Source organism: Lycium ferocissimum, unplaced genomic scaffold (genome assembly GCF_029784015.1).
Source record: "Lycium ferocissimum isolate CSIRO_LF1 unplaced genomic scaffold, AGI_CSIRO_Lferr_CH_V1 ctg4139, whole genome shotgun sequence".
NCBI classification, from domain to species: domain Eukaryota; kingdom Viridiplantae; phylum Streptophyta; class Magnoliopsida; order Solanales; family Solanaceae; genus Lycium; species Lycium ferocissimum.
In genome coordinates this window covers 15,339-37,558 of record NW_026725580.1, presented here as the reverse complement: position 1 = coordinate 37,558, position 22,220 = coordinate 15,339, and the positions used below count along the sequence as shown (strand labels likewise).

General features: G+C 41.9%; 1 protein-coding gene across 1 annotated transcript; it reads left to right on the top strand.

The window, feature by feature from the left end:
* Positions 1–20,762: 20,762 nt before the first annotated feature.
* LOC132044294 (uncharacterized) lies at positions 20,763–21,341 on the top strand. Its single transcript, XM_059434780.1, has 2 exons — positions 20,763–21,084; positions 21,205–21,341. Exons 1-2 carry the CDS (start codon positions 20,763–20,765, stop codon positions 21,339–21,341), a joined length of 459 nt encoding a protein of 152 aa, XP_059290763.1.
* The last annotated feature ends 879 nt before the right edge of the window (positions 21,342–22,220 follow it).

The window sequence follows — 22,220 nt, the reverse complement described above, 5'->3', positions numbered from 1 at the left end:
AAGGTAAGAATTGAATATGTTTTATGTTTTATAAAGGTTGTATGTATGTTGTAGTATGTTAATATGGATGAAAATCATGAAATAAAGTATGTTGAAGTTGAGGCCATATGTACGAGGCTTGGCCGTGTGATGGTGTGTGTGTGTGTGTTGTATTAAAGTGATGAATTAATGTCTAGTTAGCATATTATGATCATTGTAAGGTGAAGAACGATTGAGAATCATCCATATATGTATATGTGTAGTGTTGGTCGAAATGGGTCATATTATATGACAATGAACAAATTGATATCGCTTAATGTTTTAGCCGTCGTCGTTATGAATTCTATGTTGGAAATGAATGTTTAATGACTCAAATTGATGTTGTAGTTGTTGCGGACTGATTTGGAGACTATTGTGCATTTAATGTAATTTGCATATTGATGAGAATAGTATTGTTAGAATGTGAATTGTGGATGCAAATCATGATTTGGAAATAAGGAATGTGTTAAAGTGAGGTTCTCGGTTTAGGGGCTGAATTCGGGTAGCTTGGAGAAATTGTTGGATTGTTTGAAATGTTGTATGAATTGCTTAGAATGTCTTTAAATATGGTTGGTATGGGTTCGGGTTAATATTTGAATGTATAAGTATCGATGTTGGCTTGAAGGTAAGCGTTGAATTGAAATTATGAATGTTGTTGAATGATGGAAAAAGAGAGCTATTATTGTTGCATTGCCTTTCGGATTGGTTGTTGATGTTGCTAGGTTGGTTATTGTTGTTGTTGTTGATTGATTTGGCCAAGTTAAATTCTCGGGGTGGCCTATTTACAGGGGAAATGCTGCCCAAATTTCTGTAGAATTAAGGGCAAATTTGGAATTAAATGCCCAAAAAGTCTTTAGCTAATGTTTGGCATTTTATGACTTGTTTATAGATCGTGGGCAACCCGAGACGTAGGTGGGATTTAGCTTGAGTTTGGATTATATTGGACAGCGTTTGAGGTATGTAAAGTAACCTTCTTTCCTTGGCATGCCTTAGTTAAAATAGGCTATGACACGAACTTCGAGGAAACTCTATTCCCGCAATCCGAGCATGTCTATGATACGCATATGTTTCTTGATATTCATATGTTGATGTGATGAAATATTGATCCTTATGCCCTTGGAACTACTAGTTTACCAAAGTTGTATGAAAGTTTGATTTCTAAAAGAATTTATTCTTTAACGATTCGAAAACTACTAACGCCCATAACTTTCACAGAAAAGCTCGGATTGCTTTGAAATTTTCATATAAGCTTGTATGATCTAGGATGAGTATGTTTTCCATAGGCGGGCCCAGCTCGGGTCTACACCCTTCCGTGAGTCCCGCGATGCCCTTTTATGTAATTTCGACAACTTCTGAAAGAATATGTTGTAATTATTATTCCGATTTCAAATATGACTGTGTTACTTATCTTTTGGATTTATGACAATGATTTTATACATATGATTCCTCACGACTCCGCTCGTGCATTCTGTTATATCTTTCGCCGAGTCCCGGCCGGTTGCGTTGTCGTGCGCATTATATCTTTCGCCGAGTCCCGGGCCGGTTCCGCTCATATTTGGTGTTATGCTCTGTGCGCATTATGTGATATATTACGGTGTTATCTTGTGTTATGGCGCCATCGACAGGCAGGCGACCATATTTCCTGTGCCTATGCATGATTCGTATTTTTAAAGTAACATTTTGATATTTTGAAAATGCATTTACTTTCTGTACCTCTATTTCGATCATGACTCAGATTTGTATACTACATTTTCTGCTTTGCATACTCAGTACATATTTCGTCATCGACCCTCTTCGGGGGGCATTTCACGCCCGCGGTGCGGACACACGGTTTGGTGATCCACCCGTTTAGGACACCCTCGCCTGTCGTTGGAGTGCTCCCCTTATTCCGGAGCCATATTTTGGTATATATTCATCCGTTGCAATCGTATACATTTATTCAGGGGTACGGCGGGGCCCTGTCCCGTCATTTGATTCCGTTTGTCTATTTAGAGGTCAGTGGATATGTATGTGGGTTAGGCCTATTATGTACAGGTGTGTTTGTATATGTTGTGTTTGGGGCGATCCCATTCGCCGTGGTAGCCTTGTCGGCTTGCACTTGTATATGTTTTTTGGCGTCGTGCCATTCGATAGCCTTGTCGGCTTTGTTATATACATGATTGCGTTTGAAATATGTTTACGACAGTTGATATAATTTGAGACAAAGGTTTGATATTCGTATATATATATAAGCCATCCGTGTGTGTGCTTTGCTCGTTTGACGGTGTGTTTGGGTGCCCGAGCCGGGCACTAGTCACGGCTACGGGGGCGGGTCGTGACAAAAGTGGTATCAGAGCGGTTCGTCCTCGGAATGTCCACAGACCGTGTCTAGTAGAGTCTTGTTTATCGGTGTGTTGTGCACCACATCTATAAACAGGAAGCTACAGGGCATTTAGGATGTTGTCTTTTCTTCTGATCTTAGATCGTGCGATAGAGCTGTGTTATCAGGATGACTCTTTCTGACGCAATGTTCTGTTTTCAGCGATGCCTCCGAGGAAGGCCACAGCGCCCCCAGGAAGGGCAAGTCTACGGCGGCCGGGTGAGACCGAATAAAGGGTGTCCCCGAGGAGGATCGTGGGTGACTACTAGGGCTCGTGCCCGGATTGAGCCAAATATTGTGCCTCCGACGGCTGGTTCCGCTACGCCGCCGGTGTCGGAGGATTTGGAGAGGGTGCCCCTCCCGGGGGCGATACGGCTGATTCCCGCTCAAAAGTGCAGTGCCTAGTTCGTGACGGCACGGGGGGAGAGCGCCCCGTTGATAGCCGCCGGCCCGAGTATGGATATTGCTCCCCGCGGCACGCCGGAGTTGATGATAGGGGCGTAGATCGCTTTTCGAGGCGGCCCTCCCCGCCGAGGGCACACCCTTCGAGGGATCCAAGGGCGCAGTTGGACGGAGAGCTCCGCTCGGTATGCAGGCTCCGGGATGGACCACCCGACCCCGCATACAGCGCCTGGAGAGGCTTTCGGGCCGCGTGCGCGTGTTTTACTCGGTTTGTCGGTTAGCGGGGGTCCGGGCGGTGGTTCATCTTCATCCTCGGTATCTATGGTCCCACGTAGGGGAGGATCGTGCTGGTTCGCGGTCCTTCGAACGCATTTATGCATTAGCCGGGCCGTGATTTAATACTTTGTGGGCTCGAGATGTGTATGCACCGGTTGGATCTGGTTCTACATTATCATATATTTCTCCCCTTGTTCTTAAATTGGGATAGAATGCGAGCCGATAGAGCCCTTTGAGTACCCCGAGTGAGTTCATCCGGCGGAGACGGTGATTATACGTGACGTACGGTTGAGAGTTAGTGCTTTCGACGTGATTATAGGTAGGATTGGTTGAGATGGCGTCATATCGGTTGCACGATAGTGGGCGGTAGCATCGAATCGGGTATGAGTCGTGGATGCATCCGGTCCGTGCTCATGAGGGTGCCCCTCCGGCCCGTATGGGGCATATTATTGGGGTTGATGGCATCCCACCTATCTCTGGATACCCAAAAGATTGAGGCGGAAGAAAGAGATTTATTAGGCCTAGGCCTACGACGCCGGCCGAGGTGCGTAGCTTTAACCATCAAGGGATTGGCCGGTTATTACGGGAGATTCATAGAGAAATTTGCTTCGATTTCGGCGCCTTTGACAAGGAATCGACCGTTCGGAAGGAGCTAAGTTTCGGTGGTCCGATGCTTGTGGAGCGTAGCTTCTAGTTCTTTTAAGTGTGAATTCGAAAGAGAAGCGACTACGGCTCCGGTCCCCGACTCTTCCGAGGGTCCATATGGGTATGTGATTTATTGTGATGCCTCCGGTATTGGTTTGGGGTGTGTGTTGATACGGCACGGCGGGGTGATAGCTTATGCTTCTCGGCGGCTCGAAAAACATGAAAAGAATTATCCTACTCACGATTTGGAGCTCATTGGTTTGGGGCCGCGGTTATTCATGCTTAGAAGATGTGGAGACATTATTTATATGGTGTTCACGTTGATATTTATACAGATCATAAGAGCCTCCAAGACATCTTTAAGCGAATGAGCCGAACTTGCGACGAGAGAGGAGGTGGTTAGAGTTGTTAAAAGATTATGATGTTGATATTCTCTACCATCCGGGGAAAGCTAATGTTGTGGCGGATGCACTCACCGCAAGTCTATGGGCGACCTAGCGTACGTGCCATCGAGAGAGGAAAGAAATGGTTCGCGATATTTATCAGTTGGCTAGTCTTGGAGTTCGCTTGGCTGATTCTGGAGATGTTGGGGTTTCTGTTCGAGGTATTGCTGAGTCCTCTATTACAGAAGATATTAAGCGGCATCAGTATGAGGATCCTGTTCTTACACGATAGAGATGCATCCCCGACAGGAGAAGACTCGTTTGAGATTTCACCGATGGAGTGTTATTTCACGGGGGCGGATTATGTGTGCCCGACGTTGCGGGGGGCGGCGGCGGGTGTATGGGCGAGGCACATTATGCCCGATATTCTCGTTCACCCAGGGTCGACGAAGATGTACCATGATCTCAGATGCTTATATTGGTGGGATGGTATGAAAAGGGATATAGCAGAGTTCGTCGCTCAGTGTCCGAATTGCCAGCAGGTTAAGATTGAGCATCAGATGCCCGGTGAGCTACTGCAGGAGATGGAGATATCGACGTGGAAGTGGGAGATCCTTAATATGGATTTTATTACAGGTTTACCTCGCACTCCACGGAGGTACGATTCCATTTGGGTTATTGATGATCGACTAACGAAATCAGCCCATTTTCTTCCGGTTCGGACCACCTACTCAGCTGAGGATTATGCCAAGCTTTATATCAGGGAGATTGTGCCACTTCATGGAGTTCCTATATCTGTTATCTCTGACAGAGGTGCCCAGTTCACATCTAATTTACGGAGATCGTTTCGGTGTGATTGGGGACGCGGTGAGTCTCGGTACGGCATTCCATCCCCGGTCGACGGACAGGCCGAGCGCACTATTCGGACATTGGAAGATATGTTGCGGGCACCGTGTTATTGATTTCGAGTAGGTAGCTGGGATGATCATTTGCCGCTTGTTGAATTTGCTTATAATAACAGCCTACCACTCCAGGTATTCGAGATGGCACCTTATGAGGCATTGTATGGCGAGAAAGTGTAGGTCACCGATCGGTTGGTTTGATGTTGGGAAAACTGAGTTGATTGGCCCAGATGTGGTCCAGCAGGCAGTGGATAAGGTGAAACTCATTCGGGAGCGGTTGTTAGCGGCCCAGAGTCGACAGAAATCATATGCAGATAATCGTCGTCGACACTTAGAGTTTCAGATTGGTGATTGGGTTTTCCTGAAAGTGTCACCTATGAAAGGTGTTATGAGATTTGGCAAGAAAGGGAAGCTCAGTCCGAGATATATTGGGCCTTATCAGATTATTCGTAAAATAGGCAAGGTTGCCTATGAGTTAGATCTGCCAGCTGATTTGGGAGCGGTACACCCGGTATTTCATGTTTCTATGCTTCGTAAATGTATTGGTGACCCTTCCAGAGTATTTCCTGTAGATGATATTCAGGTCACAGAGGAGCTATCTTATGAGGAGCAGCCTATAGCCATATTGGATCGTCAGGTAAGAAAGTTGCGGAACAAAGATGTGGCTTCTGTTAAAGTGCTGTGGCGGAATAATAACCGAGAGGAAGTGACCTGGGAAGGTGAGGAGCGGATGAAGAAGAAGTATCCTCGTTTATTTTCGAGCCTACGTGTAATCCAATCCTCTATTTGACTATGTTGTTTGATAAATGAATTATTCATCGTTGAATGTATTGTTGTGATAGTTGAAAAGGAAACTCCCCCAAATTGTTTGTATGACCCGTAAGGTTAATCTAACATTCGAGGACGAATGTTCTAAAGGGGGAGGATGTTATATCCCGTATTTTCGTACATTGGAACAATCCGGATTAATTATGATAAGTTAAGGACAAAACTATTTCGGGATACAAAGTCGGGATTTTTGACCTTCGATTTTATTTTGAGACATAAGTTGTTCATGAATTTGTTGGTATGGAATAATTAGGAGAATTTGGGACCAAAAGTGATAAAATTGGAAGTTGAAAAGTCATCCATTTTCTATGGTTGGCCGTGTAAGTGTGGGTGTTGGCCACACAATGTGTGGACAATTTTAATTGGTCCAACACATGGTGTGGCCAAGGGCAATTGTACACTTCATATAATGGCAAAAGATGACTAACTAGTCTTCATTTACACTTCAACACTTAGAAAAAAATAAGAGAACAAGAAGTTGAAGAGCAAGAAGCTCTCGGCCAAGGGAGCCAAAAATCAACTCCCATTTCAAGCTCTTCCAAAATTATTTCCTTGATGTAAACCCACTATTTTGAGGTCCCTAAGTAGCGTGGAAGTGTCGTTGGAGCGATCAACCCGCTAGTTTTCATCTTTGGAAACCCTAGCCTATTGTGGAATTGAAGAGGAAAGGTAAGAATTGAATATGTTTTATGTTTTATAAAGGTTGTATGTATGTTGTAGTATGTTAATATGGATGAAAATCATGAAATAAAGTATGTTGAAGTTGAGGCCATATGTATGAGGCTTGGCCGTGTGATGGGTGTGTGTGTTGTGTTGTATTAAAGTGATGAATTAATGTCTAGTTAGCATATTATGATCATTGTAAGGTGAAGAACGATTGAGAATCATCCATATATGTATATGTGTAGTGTTGGTCGAAATGGGTCATATTATATGACAATGAACGAATTGATATCGCTTAATGTTTTAGCCGTCGTCGTTATGAATTCTATGTTGGAAATGAATGTTTAATGACTCAAATTGATGTTGTAGTTGTTGCGGACTGATTTGGAGACTATTGTGCATTTAATGTAATTTGCATATTGATGAGAATAGTATTGTTAGAATGTGAATTGTGGATGCAAATCATGATTTGGAAATAAGGAATGGGTTAAAGTGAGGTTCTCGGTTTAGGGGCTGAATTCGGGTAGCTTGGAGAAATTGTTGGATTGTTTGAAATGTTGTATGAATTGCTTAGAATGTCTTTAAATATGGTTGGTATGGGTTCGGGTTAATATTTGAATGTATAAGTATCGATGTTGGCTTGAAGGTAAGTCGTTGAATTGAAATTATGAATGTTGTTGAATGATGGAAAAAGAGAGCTATTATTGTTGCATTGCCTTTCGGATTGGTTGTTGATGTTGCTAGGTTGGTTATTGTTGTTGTTGTTGATTGATTTGGCCGAGTTAAATTCTCGGGGTGGCCTATTTACAGGGGAAATGCTGCCCAAATTTCTGTAGAATTAAGGGCAAATTTGGAATTAAATGCCCAAAAAGTCTTTAGCTAATGTTTGGCATTTTATGACTTGTTTATAGATCGTGGGCAGCCCGAGACGTAGGTGGGATTTAGCTTGAGTTTGGATTATATTGGAGAGCGTTTGAGGTATGTAAAGTAACCTTCTTTCCTTGGCATGCCTTAGTTAAAATAGGCTATGACACGAACTTCGAGGAAACTCTATTCCCGCAATCCGAGCATGTCTATGATACGCATTTGTTTCTTGATATTCATATGTTGATGTGATGAAATATTGATCCTTATGTCCTTGGAACTACTAGTTTACCAAAGTTGCATGAAAGTTTGATTTCTAAAAGAATTTATTCTTTAACGATTCGAAAACTACAAACGCCCATAACTTTCACAGAAAAGCTCGGATTGTTTTGAAATTTTCGTAGAAGCTTGTATGATCTAGGATGAGTATGTTTTTCATAGGCGGGCCCAACTCGGGTCTACACCCGTCCGTGAGTCCCGCGATGCCCTTTTATGTAATTTCAACAACTTCTGAAAGAATATGTTGTAATTATTATTCCGATTTCAAATATGACTGTGTTACTTATCTTTTGGATTTATGACAATGATTTTATGCATATGATTCCTCACGACTCCGCTCGTGCATTCTGTTATATCTTTCGCCGAGTCCCGGGCCGGTTCTGCTGTCGTGCGCATTATGATATACTCCGGTGTTATGCTGTGTTTATGGATCACCGAGTCCCTCGCTCGAGGGTCGGGTTCCGCTCATATTTAGTGTTATGCTGTGTATGGCGTTATGCTGTGTTTGATATGTGACAAGGATACGGAGATTTGAAACTTTCTGGTGTTATGCTGTGTTATGGCGCCATCGACAGGCGGGCGACCATATTCCCTGTGCCCTATGCATGATTCGTATTTTTAAAGTAACATTTCGATATTTTGGAAATGCATTTACTTTCTGTACCTCTATTTCGATCATGACTCAGATTTGTACACTACATTTTCTGCTTTGCATACTCAGTACATATTTCGTACTGATCCCCTTTCTTCGGGGGCTGCGTTTCATGCCCGCAGGTACAGACGCACAGTTTGGTGATCCACCTGTTTAGGACACCCTCTTCTGCTGTTGGAGTGCTCCCTATTCCGGAGCCATATTTTGGTATATATTCGTCCGTTGCATTTGTATACATTTGTTCAGGGGTACGGCGGGGCCCTGTCCCGTCATATGATTCCGTTTGTCTGTTTAGAGGTCTGTGGATATGTATGTGGGTTAGGCCTATTCTGTACAGGTGTGTTTGTATATGTTGTGTTTGGGGCGATCCCATTCGCCGTGGCAGCCTTGTCGGCTTGCATTTGTATATGTTTTTGGGTCGTCGTGCCATTCGATAGCCTTGTCGGCTTTGTTATATACATGGTTGCGTCTGAAATATGTTTGCGATAGTTTGATATAATTTGAGACAGTGTTTGATATTCGTATATATATATATATAAGCCATCCGTGTGTGGCTCTGTTTGACAGGTGTGTTTGGGTGCCCAGATCGGGCACTAGTCACGGCCTACGGGGCTGGGTCGTGACATCAATCTTCTTAGGATCGACCATAATCCCATCCTTTGATACCACATGACCTAGGAAAGATATAGACTCAAGACAAAACTCAGACTTGGAGAACTTGGCATACAACTCCATGTCTCTAAAAAAACCAAGAACAATCCTCAAGTGTTTCTCGTGATCCTCCCAACTCCTCGAGTAGACCAATATATCATCAATGAACACAATCACTGTTATATCCCGTATTTTGTATGTCGGGATAATCCGAGCTAACTATGATACGTTAAGGACAAGAGGATTCCGGGATACGAAGTAGAGATTTCTAACCATGATCTATTTCGAGGCATGAGTTGTTTATGATTTTATTGGCATGAGATATTATGGAATTAGGGATTAAAAGTGGATTATGGAAAGTTAGATACCTCATGAAAAATTTGGGGGCCAAAAGTTAATTTTTGAAACTTAAAATTTCATGAAAAATTAGGCCATGTGGCCGGCCACATGAGGTGTGGGCCATGGACACATGGATACTTAATATATGTAGTATTAAGATGACAAATTTAACACATTTTCATAATTCTCATCTTTTGGAAATTTCAAGAAAGTTGGAGAGAGCTCAAGAGGAGCCATTCGGCCCAAGCTTAACCGAGAGAGAGAGCAAGAGAATTTGATCAAAAAAAATAATTTTCTCTAGCAATTCTACTCCTTAGGAGGTGTATAACAACGTGGTGGAGTCGTTGGAGTGATAGAAACAAGCGTTGATTCGAGGTGCCAAGCATACCCAACTTGAAGAATCAAGTGAAAGAGGTATGGTTCAATCTTATTTTTCATATGTTATAGATGAATTGTGTATGTTGTGAAGTACGAAAATGAATGAAAATCATGAAAATAGAGATGTTGAAGTGTAGCCGTGTGGGTGTGTTTAACCGTGTGCATGTAGAGTGGTGTTGGGGTGATGAATTAATTGTATTCAACATGTTTGTGTGTTGTTGTAATGTGTAGAAAATGAATGAAACTCATGGAATGATGTATGTTGAGGAATGGCCGTGTAGGGGCTGTTTGGTATGCAAGGAATGAATTAATGTTATCTAGTATTTTGGTTGTCGTCGTTATGAATTCTGTGATGTAAAATGAAGGTTAATGATCCAAGTTGCAGATCAAAACCGTGTGGGCTGAATTGAGAGTTAATGTGATCTTATTGTAGCTTCTTGAATTTATGGAAATAATGTTGTCAATGTATGAGTTGTTAGTGTAGTTGATGAATTTGGAAGGAAGAAATGTGTTGTTGATTGTTTTCTTGAATTTGGAGGGGTTCGGGTGGCATGGTGTATTTGATGGGCTGATTTGAATGCTTTGCGGATAGCTTGAAATGTTCTTGAATCTTGATTGAATGACCTCGGATTATTATTTGAATATGTGAGCATTGGTAATGGCTTGATCGTATGTAGTTTATTTGAATATAAATGAAATGTTGTCGAATGGTATAGGAAGAAACTATTAATGTTAGAATGCGTTTTGAATCATTTATGGATGTTGTTGTTAGAATGGTGGTTGGTATGGTTGTTGTCGATTTAGCCGAGTTGAATTCTCGGGGTTGTTGGATTTATAGGGGAGGTGCTTTGCCCAAATTTCTCGTAGAATTGGGTGCGAGTTTGGAATTGAATTCCTAAATGCCTACAACTAATGTTCAGTATCTATTGGCGTTGTGTAGACTTTGGGGAGCCGAGGCCTGAGTTTGGAATAGCTAAGGAAGCAAACGAGGTATGTAGAGCTTATCTTTTTCTCTTTTGGCATGTCTTAGAATAAATAAGCTATGACACGATTCTCGAGGTAATTCTACTCTGGTGATCCGAGCATGTCCATGATTCTTATTTTTTCCCTTGACAGTCGTATTCTTAATGTAGTCGGATTATAGTTCTTATGTATTTCGTATGACTATATTTTAAAAGTTGCATAAAAGTTTTCTCTTCAAAAGAATCTTGTTCTTAAACGAATCTGAAACTACGAACGTCCGTAACTTTCACAAACGGGCTCGGATCGCTCCGAAACGCTCATAGGAGGTTCCATAATGTATAACATCCCCGACTTTCATAGGCGGGCTCGGATTTGGTTTGACACCTATCCGTGGGCCTCCGAGACCTTTCCATGCTTAGATTTAACAATTTTCCGAAAAAGACTTAGTGTGATTATTGTTTTAACCCCCGAGTATGGTTATTTATTGAACGAGTCCGAAATGAGAATTATTATGTATATGATTCCGATACGAAGTTATGACATTTAAGGTTCGGTTTGATATGTGCCCGAGTGGCATTTGGAAGAAACAAGATTGGACTGTTGTCCTAATTTGTAAATAATGATTTGTTTGATTAACTTATTAAATCTCTGTAAATGTTTACATTGCATATGGTTATGAATATTTTAAATTGCATATAGTTCCTCACGACTCTGCTCGTGCACACTATTGTTATTTCCTTCGCCGAGTCCCGGGGCCGGTTGTCATCGTGCGCATTATGTTATGCTTCGGGAGTATGATGTGTCCGGTTCGCCGAGCCCCTTTGGTCGGGAACCGTGAATAATGGTGTTATGATGTGTCCGGTACGCCGCGCCCCTCTTGGCCGGGTACCGTGGTATATATGATGTGCTGTGTGACGGGGATACGGAGATATGAAAACTTCTGGAGTATGATGTGTTATGGCGCCAATGTCAGGAGGGCGACCATATTCTCAGAGCCTATGCATGATTTGCATTTTATTCAGTAAGCATTTTGATATTCTGACTATTATACATGTTTTCTGTAACTCGCATATGATTTTCGACAATGGATATGCATATGATGATCTTATTTACCGAGTCCCTCATTAAAGGGCCGGGACACGTTCTGTATGCATATGCTACGTGATTTTGATAGTCTGGACTATGATCAGTTGGTATCGGGACCGGTGGTGGGGCAAACCTAGTGGTGGGACAAATTCCACACTGGTTTAGGTGAATCCCACATCGGTTAATGTCAGCTCATATGATATGCTTGATTTTCCGTATATATGACACAGAAATGTTATTTTTTAAAAAGAAAGCTAAGTATTTTAGCACTCAGGCTAGTATATTCACTTTCCGTACTCTTTACTTCGGTTATGATCCTGTTTACTGCCTTTCCTGCTTTACATACTCAGTACATATTCCGTACTGACCCCCTTTCTTCGGGGGCTGCGTTTCATGCCGCGCAGGTACAGGTACACGTTCTGGTGGTCCGTCAGTCTAGGGCATCTATCCCGCGGTTTGGAGTGCTCCCCTTGATCCGGAGCCTACATTTTGGGTACAGATCTTTCTGTTATTTGTATATATGTTGTTCATGGGTACGGCGGGGCCCTGTCCCGTCATATGGTTCTGTTATGACTCTTAGAGGTCTGTAGACATATACGTGTGGGTTGTGGGCGAGTTCTGTACAGTTGTGTTTGTATGGTTTGTGTTCTTATGTTTGATAGCCTTACCGGCTACGTCCGTTATGTATACGTGTATATATGTATATATATGTCGGCTTTAGGGCGACGACTTACCTTCGCCTATGCTTATGCTATTAATAGGACGATTATGGTTTATGGGTACGTATGAATGCCCAGCTCGGGCACTAGTCACGGCCTACGGGGTTGGGTCGTGACAATCACAAAGGAATAGTATAGCTTAAAAATTCCATTCATCAAGTCCATAAAAGCAGCTGGGGCATTGGTAAGCCCAAATGACAAGACAAGAAACTCATAGTGCTCATACCGAGTCCAAAAAGCTGTCTGAGGAATATCTTCGGCTCGAATCTTCCACTGGTGAAAACCCGACCTCAAATCAATCTTGGAAAACACAGAAGCCCCCTGAAGCTGGTCAAATAGATCATCAATATGAGGAATGAGGTACTTGTTCCGAAAGGTGACTTCGTTCAACTGGCGGTAATCAATGCACATCCGCATAGTCCCATCCGTCTTCATCACAAAAAGCACAAGAACTCCCCAAGCGGAGATATTCGGTCTAATGAATCACTTGCTAAGAAGGTCATGAAGCTGCTCTTTCAACTCTCTCAACTTGGCTGGTGCCATCCGATAAGGCAGAATAGAAATAGGGAGAGTCCCCGGCTCCAAGTTAATACAGAAATCAATATCACGATTAGGGGACATACCCAGCAAGTCTGTGGGAAACACCTCTGCGAGCTCACATACCACGGGGACCCGTAGGGGCGGGGCTCACTTGAGGATTCTAAATCTTTTAGTTTTTACTAAAATCGCTTGATAGTCTCAGGAATGGGTCGATAGGGGTAAAATGGTCAAAAGACACATAACGACCCATTACCCTTTTTACTGGAGCGAACGTCGCTGAACCATAATAATAAAATTTCCCATTTCGAACCACTATTCTTCCATTACCAAAATTAATTCTCCAAGTGACTTGAGGGTGAATTGAAGAGCTTTCAGAGTTGTTTCATCTTGGGGTAAGTTTCCTTCACCTTGTATATTATTTAATCTACTGTCCTAAGCTAGAAATCTATGGTGGAAAGCAGTGAAGCTAGTTGGACAAGATAAGTTTTAACCTTAACTTTGATATTTGAATCCCAAACTATGAATATGAATTGAATTGATGTATCTTGCTGTTCTAATCATAGAATATTGTGGATTAGTGGATAATGAGCTTGAATCTCTAATTTGGGTTAAGGATTGATTATGGAAATCTAGGGTTTATAACTAAATTGGGGGTTTCCTTCTAAATGATGAAATTGATCACTAATTGAGCCTAATTAGCAATTGGAGAGTAGAATTGAACTTTTAGAATGTTGGATTACCATTTCCACTCTTGAAATTCCCATTTTACCCTTGTGGGTCTGATTTTCCCCTTTTCTAAATTTGATTTTCGATTTGAGCAAATGTATAGCAATATAGGTATCGTTAATCTCCATTTGTAACTTAGATTTTGATAATGACTAGACTTTGAGTATTCAGAGGCTCTTCAGAAGGGCAAGGCTCACGTTTGACGGTTCGTAGCACCAGCTTGGCATCGAGATAGGTTACGGCTTACCTTTCGGTTAGACTTCAATTAACGAAGAATATGTAGAAGTTAATTATTGGAGGAGAAAGCATGTTAACCCTTCAGGTATGAAGTTGGGATGGATACTCCTAGGTTGGTATTATTGATGACTTTGTGGGCTTGTCGCCTTGTTATTGTGATTTGGTTTGTCGTCATGTGTGCGGTGTTGGGCTTGTTGCCCCTTTACAATGTTGTGTTTATGATGCATTCATCTCTCACTTATCTTGTCACTTATCATCAATAAAGGAAAGAACAATGATTTAGGATTGGTATTGTATTGTGTGTTTATGTAGAGGCACGAATGAGATTTTGATTATGATTTACACTTGATTTTGATATCATGCATAACATTCATACACATTTTTCATGATACATTGATATGAACTATGATTTGGTACTGGTGATGATAAGTGAGAAATGAAGCATCTGAGATTATGACTGGAGCAAGAGATCGTGAACAGGTTTGATATAGAAGCCATCTCTGGCCTGTGTGCGGAATGGCTAATTTTGTGGAAGTCATTTCTAGGCTGTGTACGGAGTGACTAGTACATGAACTTCGTGGGTCCCCCATGGGTCATGACTATCGAGACGTGGAGGATATCCGTCCGTAGCATGTGTGTACGGTGATAGACAGTTGGCCAGTGTATCCCATTGCATTGCATATGCACTCATTTACTTCATTCATCTACGTCGTTGATTCTCTTATGGCACTTATATCATGAGTATTGTTCCTGATCTTGGATTGTTTTGTGACTTATATTCAATTGTTGCATGTCTATCTTTCGATTTCTTACTTCGTATATATGTGATCTAATTGTTGTCGGCCTATCATACCTACCTGTACATGGTGTTTGCACTAATACTACCTTTTTGTACTCTTTTTCTGATTGCAGAGTTCATAGCAGGTTCCTCCTCCGCACCTCATGAGTGATCCCGAGGCTCAGCTTGTTGAGTTTCTAGGGTGAGCATCTGATGGATTCCGCTGCTCGGAGATTCTTCTATCTTACTTGTCTTTATTTCACATTCTGAGACAATATTTGTATTTCAGACTTGTATTCTTCAAACTTATGTAATAGTAGCTCTTGTACTGTTTAAACCAGATTCCGGGGAGGATGTATTAGTATTCCGCATTTAATAGTTATCTATATTTTGAGACTACTTAATCTTTTTATTTTCTTTTATTATGTTTGGATTGGATGATGAATATGGGAAAGGTTTTGCCCACCAAAGGGGTTAGTATGGGTGCCCGCTCGATCCACTAATTGGGTCATGACACTTCCTCAAAAGTTTAGTCAAAGTGTCACGCCCCAAACCTGGGGCTGGGCATAAAACGACACTCGGTGCCTGACTGCATGTGACCAAGCGAAACACATGGCTTGTGAATCAACATGGGACATGTACTGATGCAGAATATAAGTTAAAATATGAATATTCTGAATAACACATGTGATATCATAATAAAACTTTAAATAATATTGTTTAAAACATAAGTGCAAAAATATTCTAAAAACATGATAGTGTAGCCCACAAGGCTGACATAACTGAATACCCAACATGACTTACTGACTAGTCTATGAAACCTCTAACATGAGTTTGAAATTCTGAACTTTTGCTGGGACAAGACAAGGCCCCCCAACATACCTAACTGTCTAACATGACATGACTACTGGAAAGTGAATACCACGCCCCAAAGTAAGTGGGGCTCACCAACTAACGAGCATCCTTTAAATTAATGCCTGCATCATGAACTACAGGCCTCCTAAAAAAGGGATATGAGTACATTTGAATTTTACTTGTGTGTAAAACCAACTAAAAGAATAAATAGCTGTGGGGTGCTCGGGGAATGGAAAACCCAAATCAATAACATGAATACATGAAGTAAAACTAAACTAAAACTGTAACTGTAAGCTTAAACATAAGGATAACTAAACTGAACATGCGAATCATAATCATATGTACCTCTTACTGAACATGGGGCAATAATTTATTTATAAGAGTTCATAACATGGCCTCGGGCCCATATAATTGTTTATAACTGTGGCCTCGGGCACATATATAAGTGTAAAATTCTTTGGCCTCGGGCCCAAACATACATAAACATAAACTGTAGCCTCAGTGAGAGTCATACTGAAATACTGAACATGAATTCATACTGAGATTCTGATATGGAATATATAATACTTCTTTACTGAATTGAGAAATGGACTCATGAACTATTCATAGGATTTAAAATATTACTTTTACATATGGAATTTATGGTCTGTGACTGAGACTCACGGGATGTCAAAAATGAGCGTATACCGATTATGTACTGAGTTCACAATATTCAGAATGATAATCATGAACAACTACGAAACTATATTCTCAAAGGATAGAAGTTTTGAACTTTTCATGAACTAAGGCATAATCTCTATTTCTGATATAATCCGTCGAAATCATAAAGAAAGAGGCATGGGGAAGATCAATAACATTCCTATACGTACGGAGCTAGCCTACTCAATTCTATCGTTTAAGCGTATTACAGCTTCAGGTCACCCTTTTCGACTTTAAGCTATAACAACATACGTCAAAGGGAGCCAATAGTAGTATGAACATTCATGCTTTGGTAATTTAAGAATTTTATCAAGCACCTAGTGGGCATGAAGCTCCAAGACATTCATCAATGGTGTTTTTTAATCCAACAACCCAAATGATACTACACCCTCATAGATATAAATACTATCACCCCTCATCACCCATGAGATCAACTATAACCCTTAACCAACATTCTATCATATAACCATTCATGATCTTCTATCGTATTCACCAACTATAATGCAAGAACTTATAGCCTGTAAATGCCAAAATACATAACTATATTTGAGTGTAGGATGAAGGTCTTACCTTTTGATATCCAAATCTTGAATTTCGGATTCTAAGGTTTCTTGTCCAAGATGAAGACTCTAGAATCTATGGATTACCAATGTTTAACCTTGTTAGTAAGAGTATTAAAGAGTTGGGATCAACTTTAAAACACCATTAAAACTCACCTTGGAGGGTTATTGATGCGTCAAATGAGTTTTACCTCTCTCTAGAACGTTTTTGGACTTGGAGAAGTTGGGGAAATAAACCCCGACCTTAAATACTTATAAAAATATGAAGTCTGAATAATCCAAACTCGTTCGCCACCCGTGCATTGCATGGATGCCATATAGGAACAAAAAAGATTTAGAAAGGGTGCTTACAGTGCCACCAGTGCGATGCGGGGGTGTCGCATAATGCCTTTAGTAAAGTAGGTATAACGTTTTGTACAAAGATCCGTTTGACCCACTCCTTATATGGATAGAAAGGTATTTAAAGGGACCATAACTTTCATTTAGAAAGTCTTCCCAAATTCCCAATGAATAATGGGTTTATGCCCGCTTGAAGTGAGGCCTTTCGAAAGTTCACTTGAAAACATGATTCGTGCGTAGCTACCAGCTTTAATTTTCCCAAAGACTCTTCTAATACATTTTATAGGTTTCAAAACACTTCCTACACTTTCCATCTTGGTTACATTATATCCATCTTACGAGTCAAACCATACCTTGAAGGCGCGAGGTGTTACATTATCTCCCCCTTGGGATCATTTGTCCTCAAATGATAGGTCATAGCTAGAAATATAACTAACTCTGGAATTTTACAAAATTTAGACAGAGTTTCCTCAAGAATAGGACTATCCAACATTTCTCAAACACCTGCCAGCTAACCAGAGCATCAACACATACCTCACAGGGTATCACTGTTAAAACTCGTAGTTCGAACATTGAGTTCCGTAGGTGTCAACTGCTTAATCGTGAACACTGGAGTGATATGTGCCTATTTTATGGTTATAAGGGTTTACGATCATGTATGAGAAGTATTGAAAGGATTGGAGGTCAAATGGGCGGAAGATGAAAAATTGGACGAACTGGACAGAATTGCCATTCGCGTTCGCGAGATGACCTCACGTTTGTGAGATGGCCTCGCGTTCGCAATGGCCATGGAAATTCCAAGCCATCGCGTTCGCGAAGGTCAATTATTGAGTCGGTTTCCACCGACTTTGACCCCCTATATAAAGGGTAAAAAACCCCTTTTTCATAAGATTTTGCCAAAAAAAAAACTCAGAAATCAGAAGAAAGAGTGAGGCTATCAAAAAGTGAGCAATTTTCAAGTGGCGAAATATCAGTTTAGGTCTGGATAGCGCGTGGTTGTGATTGTAGTCTTGTTTTGCTGTGGATTCGGTTTGGATTCCAGGTGAGCACTGAAGATATTGCTTTCCTAGTAAGAATAAGGTATGACTCTCTCCCTATTAATATTCCCTTAGGTCTACTTACGGGAATAGAGCGATTAAATAGCAGTATAATGGAGTAGTTGGTTGAAAAATCGGATAAACATCATATGAGATGTCTTATGGAGTTTGTTGATGTTAGTGATGATGTTGTTGATGTTGGTATTTTGTTGTTGTTGTTGTTATTGTTGGTTGTTGGTAACTGTGATTTCAGGCTAGGGATATAAACAGGGGAGATGCTGCCGAAATTTTGGCAGATTCTAGAAAAAGTTAATTTAAAGGCTTAAGATAAGCATTTGATAATGAGCCTAAACATAGTACGAATTCCATTGATTGTAGGTTTGCGAGTTCGAGAAGTAGAAGTTGAGCGAATAGATAAGCTTCAAGGTATGTAAAGCTATCCCTTCTTTCTTCTTTGGCATGAATTACATAAAATGAGCAAACGACGAACATACATGACTCCAATGAACTCTAGTTCTCAGTAGTACTTGACATGACAGTTGTCTTTGGTTCCCCAAGTGTTGATTCATTCTATCTATTCTCTCGAGTCCCAAATGATGATTCAGTTTGTGCATGATTGCTCCAAATATTCTATTCGTGCACATTTTCATTGCATCACTTCACCGAGTCCCTTACTAGAGGGCCGGGTACGGTACACATTTATATTTCACCGAGTCCCTCACTAAAGGGCCGGGTAAGGTATATATTTATATTTCACCGATTCCTTCACTAGAGGGCCGGGTATGGCATATATTTATATTTCACCGAGTCCCTCACTAGAGGGCCGGGTACTGTATATATTCATATTTCACTGAGTCCCATAATGGGCTGGGTACAGTATATATTCATATTTCATCGAGTCCCATAATAGGTCGGGTACGGTATATATTATTATTTCACCGAGTCCCATAATGGGCAGGGTAGGGTATACAACATATATATACATGACTCACCTCATAAGGTAGAAATGCATTGGTATTCCTTGATTATCATACTTACCTCCCGTCATCTATTCACTCAGTCATGATCTTCATTACTGTACTTCATGCTTTACATATTCGGACATCTTCCGTACCGACCCCCGAGTCCCATTCGGGGTGCGCGTTTATATATATGCATGCCCGAAGGTGCAGATACTCGATTTGGTGATCCTCCAGCTTAGGACTTCTGCTCTGCTGCTTGGAGAGCACCATTGTTCCGGAGCTTGAGTTATTTTGGTACAGACCCTTTTGACATAGACATATGCATATTCAGGGGTACGGCGGGGCCCTGTACTGCCATATTTCACTATTATACTCTTAGAGGTGTGTGGACATGTGTGGGTTGTATATATGGTTTGGTTAGCTATATAGACATAGTTCATTTTGGATATTCTCATATATAGTGGCAGCCTTATCGGCTTGCATATTTTGTTATGTTCTGGTTAGTTGTAACCCCTCGGGAAATAGGTTTATCATGATGTATGACATTATGAGTCTACAGCATGCTTTTACAGATTGCCATATTATCCTTGGTATCAGTCCGATTATATCTAGCAGGTTCGTATATGAGAGTCCAGTTCGAGAACTAGTCATGGCCCATCGGTTTGGGTCGTGACAAAAGTGGTATCAGAGCAGTTCATCCTCGGAGTGTCTACAGACCGTGTCTAGTAGAGTCTTGTTTATCGGTGTGTTGTGCACCACATCTATAAATAGGAAGCTACAGGACATTTAGGATGTCATCTTTCCTTCTTACTCTAGATCGTGCGATAGAGCTATGTTATCAGGATAATCCCTCTCTAACGAATTGTTATGTTTTCAGCTATGCCTCCAAAGAAAGCGACAGCTGCCCAGAAGGGAAAATCAGTAGCAGGAGATACTAGTCAGACTCGGAGAGTTACTAGGGCCCATGCCCAGTTTATGCCTGAGACGGTAATCCAGTCAGCGAGCTCTGCTATATCGCCACCTCCAGAGGAGCCTGGAGCAGTAGCAGCTCCAGTACAGGGGCCAGCACCACCGCTAGCTCCCGAGGCCCCGCACCTCGAGCCTCCGGCCTCCTCGGCCCAGGGGCGGAGGATAGGGCCATGAGAGATGCAGTTCAGTTGCTGACCAGATTAGTGGCAGGGCAGGCTCGCAGGCATAGACTAGGAGTTGACTATGCGGATAGGTTTGACAGCTTAATGGTTCGTGACTTCTTGAATTGTAATCCTCTATATTTTTTTGGTTCAAAGCTCGAGGATGATCCATAGGAGTTTATTCGGCAGATGCAGCGTACATTAAGGATAATGAGGGCTTCTGAGACTGAGTCTGTTGAGTTGGCTTCATATCGATTGCGGGATGTAGCTGTTAATTGGTATGAATCTTGGGAGTTATCTAGGGGCGAGGATGCTCCTCCAGCGGTATGGGATGAGTTTGTGGAGGCCTTCCTTGGCCACTTCCTGCCTCCAGAGATGAGGCGAGCTAGAGTTGATAGATTTTTGCATTTGAGGCAGAATGGCAGGAGCGTTCGAGAGTATAGTCTTGAGTTTGATTCGTTGGCTAGATATGCGCCGACTATTGTAGCTGATATGGCAGATAGAGTGCATCGTTATGTGATGGGACTAGATCGTTATCTGATTGATGGTTGTATGGCAGTGGCTCTTCAGCCAGGTATGGATATTGCTCGGGTACAGGCATACGCACAAGGGGTAGAGGATCGACACAGGGGACGTCAGCCAGATAGAGACCATGACAGAGGCCAGCATAAGAGGGCTAGATCAGCGGGTTATTCTAGTGAGTTTCGAGGCGGGCAGCCTCAGCAGTATGTTAGATATTCTTCCCAGCCAGCACGGAGTGCATCCCTACGGTTTAGGTGTAGGGGATTCGATCGCACAGGGTATTCAGGAGCCAGTCAGAGCTCCAGGGCTTCAGGTTCACAGATGAGCAAGGGTTCGAGTCAGTCGAGGCCACCTTTGCCTCGGTGTTCTCGGTGTGGTAGGCCCCATTTTGGGGAATGTCATTGGGCTACAGGTGCTTGTTTTTCTTGTGGCCGTCAAGGCCATATGATGAGAGAGTGTCCTTATGGAGGTGGTGCAGGTGGTATGGCTCAGCCTACTGGGTCGGTTGCTGGTTCATCTTCTTCTGTAGCTGCGCCCTACGACGGGTAGGGGGTATTCACGCTGCAGGACGTGGTAGAGGTCGTGGCGGAGCTTCCAGTTCTAGCGATCCTTCGAACCGCATATATGCTTTGGCTAGTAAGCAGTATTAGGAGGCATCACCGAATGTGGTTACAGGTATATTGTCAATTTTCTCCTGGAACGTATATGCATTGATAGATCCATGTTCCACCTTATCGTATATATCCCCCTTTGTTGCTAATAGAATCGGAATAGAACCTGAGTTGATAGAACCATTTGAGATAGCTACACTGGCAGGAGACTCTGTCATAGCTAAGCAAGTATATAAAAATTGTTCGGTGATTATATATAGTCATCCTACCATAGCGGATCTGATAGAGTTAGACATAACTGAGTTTGATGCTATTATGGGTATGGATTGGTTGGCTTTTTGTTATGCTAATGTTGACTGTAGAGAAAATATAGTTCGATTTCAGTTTCCAGGAAAGTCGATTATAAAGTGGAGAGGAAATACAGCATCGCCGTGGGGTATGTTTATTTCATACCTCAAGGCAAGAAAGATGGTTATGAAAGGCTATATTTATCATCTGGTTTGAGTGCATGATATGAAAGCAGAGGTACTGGCTCTTCAGTCAGTCCCGGTAGTTAATGAATTCCCAGATGTATTCCCCGACGAACTTCCGTGTCTCCTCCGTAACGGGAGATAGAGTTCACTATAGATGTATTGCCGATACTCACTTATATCTATTCCTCCTTATAGGATGGCACTATAGCCGAAAGGAATTAAAGGAGCAACCGAGAGACTTGTTAGACAAAGGCTTCATCGTGCCTAGTACATCACCTTGGGGAGCACCGGTACTATTTGTGAGAAAGAAAGATGGGTCGCTGCGGATGTGTATTGATTATAGG